The 10,316-nt window shown below is 39.2% G+C and overlaps 1 protein-coding gene and 1 pseudogene across 2 annotated transcripts in view; both read left to right on the top strand.

Annotated features, from left to right (window-relative positions):
- LOC149106328 (microfibril-associated glycoprotein 4-like) overlaps window positions 1–4,718 on the top strand; it is an 8,981-nt gene extending 4,263 nt beyond the window's left edge. Inside the window, exons 2-3 of the mRNA XM_089298271.1 lie at window positions 1,912–2,289; window positions 3,038–4,718. Of these exons, the coding sequence (XP_089154397.1) occupies window positions 1,912–2,289; window positions 3,038–3,300 (641 nt within the window). The 3' untranslated portion in view covers window positions 3,301–4,718. The remainder of the gene's footprint in view (window positions 1–1,911; window positions 2,290–3,037) is intronic.
- Window positions 4,719–7,460: 2,742 nt separating this feature from the next.
- LOC110065870 (microfibril-associated glycoprotein 4-like) lies at window positions 7,461–9,184 on the top strand (annotated as a pseudogene). The gene is made up of 3 exons (XR_016209661.1): window positions 7,461–7,838; window positions 8,102–8,475; window positions 8,697–9,184. The product of XR_016209661.1 is annotated as a microfibril-associated glycoprotein 4-like (transcript).
- Window positions 9,185–10,316: the final 1,132 nt, after the last annotated feature.

The raw sequence follows: 10,316 nt of genomic DNA, 5'->3' as shown, positions 1-10,316 counted from the left end.
TTTTCGCGTGTAGCGGAGGATGCAAAAGGATGACTGAAAGACGTAATCTTAGATGTCGAGAACCTTTAAGAATTTTCCAAGGTCGTCTTTACTTTACAAGTTCAGAAAAAGTAGTATTCGAAAGGAGCCCGTCTGTTTCAAGTATTTCGTTGGGATATCAGCTAAAACGGAGAAAAGGAAGAAGAAAACTAGTGAGACAATCTCAGATAGTGCAGAGTGCAATTGATAACTCTGGCACAGTAGTCCCATAAGCACTCATCCCCGCTCGGTTCACTTCCGGTTTGTATCTACCTTGGTAATCTGCTAGGGCTTTCCCCTTAGTAGTGTATATGTTTCAAAGTTGTATTTTCACTCAAGGTCCAAAAATTACGTACAATAACTGTTTGTCACGACAGCTTTTAAATTTTACTCTGGTGTTTTACGATGATTTTCATTCATTTTAAATTCAATAATACGTTGAACAAACGTGATAGTCTAGCTCATCGCGCCAACTTTGTGACGTGATACTTTTGTTTTCCTCGCAAAGGTATGTAGCATGAAACCCTTGTTTTGTCCAAACCACACGGAAGATGTGCTTGTTTTGCAAAATTTCTTGTCACCGATGAACAAGAACTAATTTAATTATCAGATAGCCATGGACTACCACTTTCTTTTTCTGTTGCCACCTTTATTGTTAACAATAAAACAATTCAAAATTAATACCCAACAATATTGTTTGATACAACTGAGAAGCGTTTCAGCGAGACTGAGTATTGAAGGTAAACAGCGCTACTTGGCCGATATTGTCCTGCATCGGTGAACGAGTCTCCTCAAAGACTGATTAAATTAATTTGCGCTTTCATTAGGTGCCACGAAGTCTACAGCAATATTTGAGCACTTTCCTGGTTTCTTTTGTCACAAATTCACAATTTGCAGAATATTAAAGCCACTAACTCGGGATGTTTTTGGTCTCACTTTCAGACGCAATTAAGGCCAGAAATGAACAAGCCGCTAAGGAGAAGCCATACATTTCCCTTCTTTATTTAAACCCTGGCAAACATACTATTGTAGTTTGAAAACAGCAAATGATATTTGTTGAGCCGACCTGCGGATAATTCTAGAAGATACGTTTCACTTTTGCACTAAAAAGGGACAAGTGGCGCTACCTGACATCAGATGGCGTATAAAAACCGCGTGGAAACATAGTATATAACACTCACGATGCTAGAAGCATGCGTCTTACATGTTGGGTTCTGCCATAAGGAAAACCACTAAACATTTGTGCGTGATCCCGTATGCAATGTATCCTCCAACTAATATAAGAAACTAACTAATCTTCGCAGGCGTTTAGAGCAAATTGGTTTTGTTCTAAAGAGAATAGTACCACAAGGAGAGCAAAGGGTTACTTGAAACAAATATATAGCTTTGCGATGTTCACTCCTAACTGACGTAGATGGAACATGTTTTACGTGGGGTACACATGTACCTTTCCCACCTCACCCCCACCATGCCCACTTCCTTGCCTTCGGACTAATTAATTAGTTGAAATTAATCAATTAAACAAACATTAAAGTTTACACCTTAGCGTCATAATGCCTTAGTTACATAGTGCCTTAGCGGCAAGCAGCCCCCCAAAACCATCCCAATAGTGCACTCTGCACTAAAAAGGGCACATAGTTAGCTTAATAAGAGAAGGAAAAGAGTCGTTATGAAGAATCGTTGTGAAGTATTTAGGGATAACAATCATCAAAGTTTGTACAAGAATATTAAACTCTATAATGACATTGCAGGGACTCCGGGACCAGTATAAGTGAATAAGTTACCATTATTAAGGGTTCACCGAGCGCTGCTACCTCCAGGGGCTTTTAATTCACAAAAAAAACACAACAACAACAACTCTTGCACGCCTTGCGTGCCTATGTTTTTCTTTAGTTTACAAGAACTGTGCTGAAGTCTACAAGGCTGGTAAACGAATAAGTGGTGTTTATACTATCAAACCTGATGGTGCTGGAGCCTTTGATGTGTTTTGTGACCAAACAACAGCCGGTGGGGGGTGGACAGTGTTCCAGGAAAGACTGGATGGCTCGGTTGATTTCTACCGCGGTTGGGATGACTACAAACGAGGCTTCGGAAATCTGAACGGTGAATTTTGGCTCGGATTGGACAAGATTCATCGTCTGACAAAACAACGAAGCAGGCTTCGAGTGGATCTTGAAGACACGACTGGAAAAACAGCTTATGCCGAGTACGATTTCTTTGGTGTGGCTAGTGAGAATAGCAAATACAAACTGAGCCTTGGAACATACTCTGGTATGTGTTTTGACGCTTTCCTCTCCGACAGGAAGTTTAACTTGTGTACCCATTTATCACAAATCAGTTTTGGGCATTTACCACTGTGACTATTAGAAGCAAAATATGCTTTTTACCAGAGTCTACCAATTTGTATTAAACATTATTATATGACTGTGTCTCACAAGGACTGGGAACTACCGAATTCACAAATTTGATTGGCTGAAATCGATATTGACCGCGGTCTATATTTTCCCATCTAGACCGGCATCCAGACCGGTTTCATTTTGCGTTGAAAAAGTAGTAACTAAAATACAAAAATGTTCACCGTTTTCTTTTAGTTTCTTCTCAATCATTTATGGAAGTGTCAAAAACCAGGCTGATGGCAAAAAAAAAAAAAAAGTAAAGAGGACGAGCAAATTTCGGCAGGTTTAAGTTAAGCTCATCTCCGTTTGCAAGCAAACCAGTTACATTTAACGAATTAAAGTTTTCTTCTGTGCCATATAATAAACCACTTATTAACCGAGCTAAGTCGGTCTGTATGGGAGAATCTTGACCAGGGTCGTGTGTACAGACCTCACTGCGTTTGGTCTGTACTCATGACCACGGTCAAGATTCTCCCATACAGAATCTCCTGCTCAGTTAATAAGAGCTAAATATTAAAAGTTGCTAGCTTTAAATGCAATTTTATTCCGAAGTTTTCAACGAGATTTACTTGTTTTATGTCTGTCGCTATTGTGTAATTTTCCCTTTTTATGTCATTTTGTAGGAACTGCTGGCGACTCTCTTTCCTATCACCGTGGCTCTGCGTTCTCCACCAAAGATCGTGACAATGACAAGAATTCTGGCAGCTGTGCTACGATTCGCAAGGGCGCCTGGTGGTTCAACAGCTGTGATGAAGCCGACCTGAATGGTGAATATCTTCACGGCCAACATTCTTCTCCCTGGAAAGGTGTCCTCTGGTATCATTGGAAAGGAAAAAACTACTCCGTTAAACGAGCTGAGATGAAAATCAAACCAGTTAAAAACTAGAACCAAGTGTACTTGCACGGCTTTTAAATGGCATTAGTCACTTGATTCCTGAATTTAGTGAGCTTTTTTATAGCCTGATTTTCTTGTGCCACTCTATCACTGCGTGATTTGATCATCAGGTCTAAAATGATTTCTTAAGAGTGCCTGCCTGTAAAAATCAGACAAATTCTTAATTTCGCGGCAAGGGTCGGAAATTCGATTTCGCTCATATTCCTACGGTAGATAGGCTAGGGCATGACGAAAACTACTGGATAGTTTTTTTTGGCAAAATATCTTTCTATTTCAAAGAAATATGCAAATTACCAAATTCCGTTAAAATCGTCATTTGACGCACAATTTTATTAAACAAGTTTGAGAGCCTCGCATGCAAAACCACATCATTCTTCCGTCTTTAAAGCACTCAAATATTTCTGTGCAATGTTTAATTGTGTACTGGGTTGATTTTAGGGAATGTGGCGGTTTTTGTTGGGTGCAAAATAATTAAATTTCGAAGACATGTATTTCATTCACTTAAAAGTACTTCGTAAAAATAATTGATTTTCACCATGTGCGAAACCTTTAAATGGATTAAGCTTCTGGTGGTTGAATCGCAGAAGGATGGTCTACAGATTGCTGTAAAAATTTCTTTTGGCAAATGATTGTGAGCGACGCGAGAGCTTTTCAAAGTACGTTAAAAATGCAGATATTTGACCATCCGTCGTCAAATTTCAATTTACGGGTTAGACATATATTTTAGCACGCGCAACATGTCTTGAGCTATATTAAGTTCAAATAGACACAAAGCTGATAATTTCGAAATGTTCTAACCTTAGTTGCTGTAAAAGGCAGGTCCAAAAGCCGATTTGACGTGTTTCTGTCACCATTCGTCGCATACAAAGCAGAAGTTTGCTTTTGTTTACACAACGTCCGATGTACATCGCCAACTGTCAACTTATTTAATGGTCGAATACCATGAATCTATAACCCTCTTTCGACACATATGATCACCACTGCATCTAAGTCAAAAACGGCAGAGTGATTTGCAGATAGTTGCTCGCTTTGCACTACACCAAAATATGACGTTTGATCATCGTTTGACCTATTGCGGCTTGATTCCTTTCTTGCAGCGGTTCCTCGTTTGTTCGTCACGCAATGCTGTCATCCCATTTTAGGTGGTAGCGGTATGACAATTTCTATCCTAATACGTAAGGCTCCGTAAGACTTGGAACCACAGGGAGCACACAATCTTGTTGAGTAGAGAGAGATTAAATTAAGCAATGGAAAGAATGAATAGTTAACCATTGCCCGTGTTGTCAGCTTTTACTAGACACTTTTATTTTCCATATTTATGGACAGGGACTCTTAATAGGTGATGGCTTTATATTACTTGTGTAAATGAACTTCTCAGGAAACAGTAAAAGCTGCTGTTGTTCCATCTACTTGCCTGTCATGAAATATGAAACACTTGCCTGCTTCCCAAGCAGGCAAGTGATGACTGAACGAAACTTTTTGGTCTTTTCAGTTTTTTCAGTTTGGTACCTGGCAATCAAATGAAATGACACACCTCATGTGAGGGAATGGACCTTTAATTTGTACTGCAAAATCGAAAATTTTATTTCCTTGTCCAAATAACACAGTGATCAGAGTTCTTGCCTTGTAAAATCGACTTCGATTTACAGGATGATTATAAAACCGAGGGCTGACGTCTGCAATAAACCTTATCCTCCCACACAGTCTTGGAAGTTTCCTCGGTTTGCCAAATGTCATCGAATCAATGTACACAAAGCATGGACATCCACCTGTAATAGTCCTGTCTTTTCATAGGATATGATTACAATATATGTTCTCCAGTCTCGATTCCAACTCTCCCTGCCTGCTGTGTGTGATCCCCTTGACAACATTCGTTCTGCCACCGAGGTTTTAGTAAAATGGCATCAAAGAAAAATTTGAAATTTATGTCCTTTGACATCTTTTCCAGAACATAAACAATCAATTTACCACTAACGGCTGACTTTCTTGTCTTCTGTAGTAGAAATCTTAGAAATTATTCGGGTAGGAAAAGTGCCGCTGTACGATTCTGAACTGAATTTAGTCAAAAGGAAAAAAAAAAACAATCAAAGGCGCTTGCCTTGCCCGATAATCCGTCGAGGTATATCGGACTGCAGTTTCCATAAATACTCTTTTAATCCTCTTTCAAGCGCCCCCCCCCCCCCCCCTCTCAAATAAGCCCTCCTTTTTCCGAGGAAGAAAGTTATTAAGCCCCCCTTTCTTTTAAGCCCCCCTTCCCGCCCCCCTTTATTCCACACAATCACGTTAATGAATAATAGACTGTATCTGTAATGTAATCAGGACTGTAACACTTCATGTGGACTGATCCGGTATGGTTTATTCACGTGCTGAAAGTTCGAATTTGTTCTTATTCTTTGGGTGCATGACCTCCAACTTCATGTGCTTGAACTTTTCCTCTCAAATATCCATATTAGGCAGTCATTCCCCCGGTCCAAAACAGGAAATGGGTGAGCGTAACCCTAGTCTGTGTCTTCCTCTTTTTTGATGCCGGTAATGCATTTCGCTAGGAATTAAATGAGCTCCCCCTCTCTCATAAGCCCCCCTTAAAAGTGCTTAAAATAAATAAGTCCCCCGGGGAACGGAGGATTTACGGTAATCCATTCCTGTGGAATATTTGCGTAGTTATTTGTTTACGTGCTTCTATGTCTTACTAATCTATCTCTTCGCTGAAAAAAGTGGGAGGGGGGTAAAGCTTCCCGGCCCCACCCCCCAATGCGCGGTACTTGTATGCAGCGCCAATGAACAAACAAAGTGACATTCAGTAACAGCGTCTTAAGATTATACACGACAAGAAAAAGGTTCTCGCTCAATTTGAAGTAAACACCGCGTTATCTGTTGCGGTTGCCTTGAACTGGCTGAGCCAAAGAAATATTTAGAGTCGAAAAGGTTATGTTCTCATTCGAAATGTAAGAACACAAAAAGAAAGATACTTACCAAGTGGTCAGGAATTGTATAAATATCGACAGAAAACCAACTCGATCGTTTCATTCATCAGCGATTTGTTCTCGCGATTTCTGAGGTGAATGATACACCTTGTAGGATTTTGTTATTACTGATTTTCAGTCGTCTGAATCAGGTAGAAATTCATCCTACACTAAACACAATTTCACTGCGTAAAGGAAAACTTGGTTCCAGTTTCGTTCAGAAGCTGTTCTCAAGAGTAAGTCGTCAAACTCGATGTTGAAATATAGCAATTCGTATTTCAAACGACGGGTATTGTCAAATAAAGACAAAACTGAATTGAAAGGGAACTGATTGGGGTTTTTGTTTCTTTGGGTTTTTCTTTCGTGAAACAATACACCGTCGCTATGCTAATTCAAAAGTAAATTAGTAATAATTGATATAAAATGAAGGCGGCCGTAATTCTAAAGTCAATAACAGTCCACACGAACCATGGTAAAAAGATAATTCAGTCAGGACAAAAAAGTGTTTTTCTAATTTGTTTCCAACGACGTCAGATCGATCGGAGAGGAAAAATCTTCAGGAAAGAACTCGTTACGTGAGTAATCCCTTATAAGAATGAAAGTAAATTGACTAATTGATCACTGCTGTGAAATTCATGTACATTTTATGTTTAAACAAGGATTCCTGTCTCTACTTCACCTTGAAAGCAAAATCTCTGCAGAAAGTTTTTTCCGTTGATTTGTAGTCATCAAAAAGCATCTTTTTTGTATTTTTGTTATATGGCCAAAAAAAACTCACGCACACAAAGAAATTGGAGTTGTTGCGGGTTTCTCCATATCTGAGCTGAGTCACGGGTCCATTTGAGGGATTATTTGATATTTCAACGACCCAAGAATGTTTACTCGAGGTATCTTAATGTTTTCTGTCAAGCATTTACGGTGCGAAATATTGAAGAACACGCGCAATAGGAAAGACAAAGTCTGTAATTCTATTAATTGTTTGAAACAATGCCTTAAAGGAGTGCCGATACATTAATATCATCTGACTTGTCCGGTGAAATCCACGTATTTAATTTATGCTAGTTTTCAAATAAATAGTTTCAGGAAAGGTAAATAATTGACAAAAAAAAATAGGTAAGAACAAAAGCACGTATCAGTTTGGATCATTTCTGTTCTGTTCAATTATGAATAACCTTCTAAAAATAGTCGCGCGAAAAATCGTGTTGGGTATCAAAGCACTACGCAGATGAAACTATAAAGTGATCAAGCCAGTAGGTAGTGAACCTATCGCTAGCGACGTTCGCTGCTTCAAGTTGGGTTTAAAAGCTTCATTTCTGATCATGGCTACCCTGGGTTCTCCCTACAGTCTGATGTTCGTGTTCCTTATGTTATGTGCTGTCGGCGTAAGCACTAAAGCCTTCCAAGTTTCTCCTACGAAGGACAAATGTCATAACATGTATACTTCAAACAATTTTTACGCAGGGCCGAACAAGAAGGTCGAAGCGTTGCTGCATGAAATAAAGCGGGAGCTCGATGAAGTGCAAGAGGACATCAAGTCTCTGAAGGAAAACAAAACGACAAGTAAAGGTTGGTAAATCAGTTTCTACCTTTAAATGCATTAAGTATATGAAATATTACGAAACGTTTTTTGATTTCTATCACAGAATGGTGTTCGCGTCTCTAGATACGGATTGTTAACGCTTAGTTGTATGACTGTCTTCTCAGCTGACAAATTTTAAGATAGATAAAATTCGAGGGAAAAATGTTATTTTATTCTTCGCTTGGGCTGCTTTAATTTTAGTTTCAGTAAAGGGCACGCCCTAACGGATCTTTTACTTTGCAATTTTCAGTTTACAAGAACTGTACTGAAGTCTATAAGGCTGGTGAACGAATAAGCGGTGTTTATACCATCGACCCTGATAATGCTGGAGCCTTTGATGTGTTCTGTGACCAAACAACAGCCGGTGGGGGGTGGACAGTGTTCCAGAAGAGACTGGATGGCTCGGTTGATTTCTACCGCGGTTGGGATGACTACGAGGCTTCGGAAATCTGAACGGTGAATTTTGGCTCGGACTGGACAAGATTCATCGCCTGACAAAACAGCGGAGCAGGCTTCGAGTGGATCTTGAAGACACGACTGGAAAAACAACTTACGCCGAGTACGATTTCTTTGGTGTGGCTAGTGAGAATAGCAAATACAAACTGAGTCTTGGAACATACTCTGGTATGTGTTTTGACGCTTTCCTTCTCCGACAGGAAGTTAAAAAGTTCTTCACACATTTTGGAAACGCAGTTTTAGGAACTCACCATTGTGTGACAGCACTATTTAACCAGGTAGCAGTTTATGCAGTTGAAGAGAGTTAATCAGTGTTTTAAAGTTTTAGTGTACGATGTCTATTAATTAGCATTTTGTAATAATTTTTTCCTTTTTAAATGATTTTGTAGGAACTGCTGGCGACTCTCTTTCCCATCATCGTGGTTCAGCGTTCTCCACCAAAGATCGCGACAATGACAAGCATTCTAGCAACTGTGCCAATGTACACAAAGGGGGCTGGTGGTTCAATGTTTGTCATCACTCCAACCTGAATGGGGTGTATCTTCACGGTCATCATTCTTCTCCCTGGAATGGTGTGCTCTGGATAGGCTGGAAAGGAGCAAACTACTCCGCTAAACGAGCTGAGATGAAAATCAAACCAGTTAAAAACTAGAACCAAGTGTACTTGTAAGGCTTTTAAATGGCATTAGCCACGTGATTCCTGAATTAAGTGAGCTTTTTTATAGCCTGAGTTTCTTGTGCCATTCTATGGTTGATGTGATCATAAGATCTAAAACGATTTCTTAATGGGTGATGGGTTTTTATTACTTGTGTACACCGAAGAGCATCTCGCTTCATTGTATGACTTATCAGGAAGCAATAAAACCTGCTGTTGTTCCATCTCATTGTCTGTCATGAATTATGAAACACTTGTCTGTTTCCCAAGCATCGAATATTTATTTTCATCCGATGATCGAACAAAATTTTCGGTCGTTTTAGTCTGGTACCAAGCTGTTAAATCAAGTTACTCACCCGATTTGAGGGAATAGAAAGTGCATAGTGTCAATTTCCTTAATGGTCCTTAATTCTGCTGCAAGGTCAAATTTGTTTTCTTGTTCAAAAACATAGCCATCAGTGTCCTTCCCATACAAAAAAGTTTATATTTACAGATTTCAAATTTTACACAGCCTATTCACAATAACAGAATGAAAATGCGTTTAGATTAACAATGCCTTTGCATTCTGACTGAGATTTCTTAGTCGTTGGTAACTTTTATGTACAGCAAGAAACCAGATGGGCTCATTTACTCGACTGACGTTATTAACCTGACACTGAAATTTCTTCAAATGTTGTTTATGTTGAGCTTGGATCTGACTGAGAGAATATAATGCAACTTGTAGGAATGGACTCCATTCCTACAAGTTGCATTTCAGGTCTTTCAGCATGTTTTCTGCCGTGTAATTTGATTTGGTACAGAAGCTTAAGAGCAACATAAGTTCGAACTTAGGGGCGTTCGCGCGAAAATTTTCTTGCCGATAGATTTTTTATTTCATTTTTACTGCAGTCAGATAATGAGTTACTTGTGTCAGAAATGCAAAAAAAAATTGGGGGTCACTGATTTCGTTTCAGAAATAAAGCGTGTGGAAAACTACCCTGACTTTGAAAAATTGGCACACGTAATTCAGCATGGTCTACATGGGCTTATATTTAGAGTTCAAGGTATCGAAGGAGAGTCAAGGGAGGCAAACGATCTTAGTCATATTTTGTAGAAGTGGATCTGTTGCGTTAATAATTCCAAATGTTGCCAACATTTATACAAAAATCAACCCTTCAGAGACATTTGAAACCGCCACACAGATAAAACAGGCGAAGAACTGAAAAGAACGGAATTTGATGGTGCATTTTGCAAAAAATTTAAACTTCTAATCGATAGATTTTTTTCATGTTTTCACTAAACGTAGAAAAATAGGAGTCACCTAACTTCCAGGATCGTTAACTCCAGGAAAAGTTAGAGCAACGACCATCTACCC

The sequence above is a fragment of the Orbicella faveolata genome, unplaced genomic scaffold, assembly GCF_042242905.1.
Source record: "Orbicella faveolata isolate gen_17 unplaced genomic scaffold, um_ofav_v1 contig_3, whole genome shotgun sequence".
In the NCBI taxonomy this organism is placed as follows: Eukaryota; Metazoa; Cnidaria; class Anthozoa; order Scleractinia; family Merulinidae; genus Orbicella; species Orbicella faveolata.
This window is presented reverse-complemented; position numbering and strand designations above follow the sequence as displayed.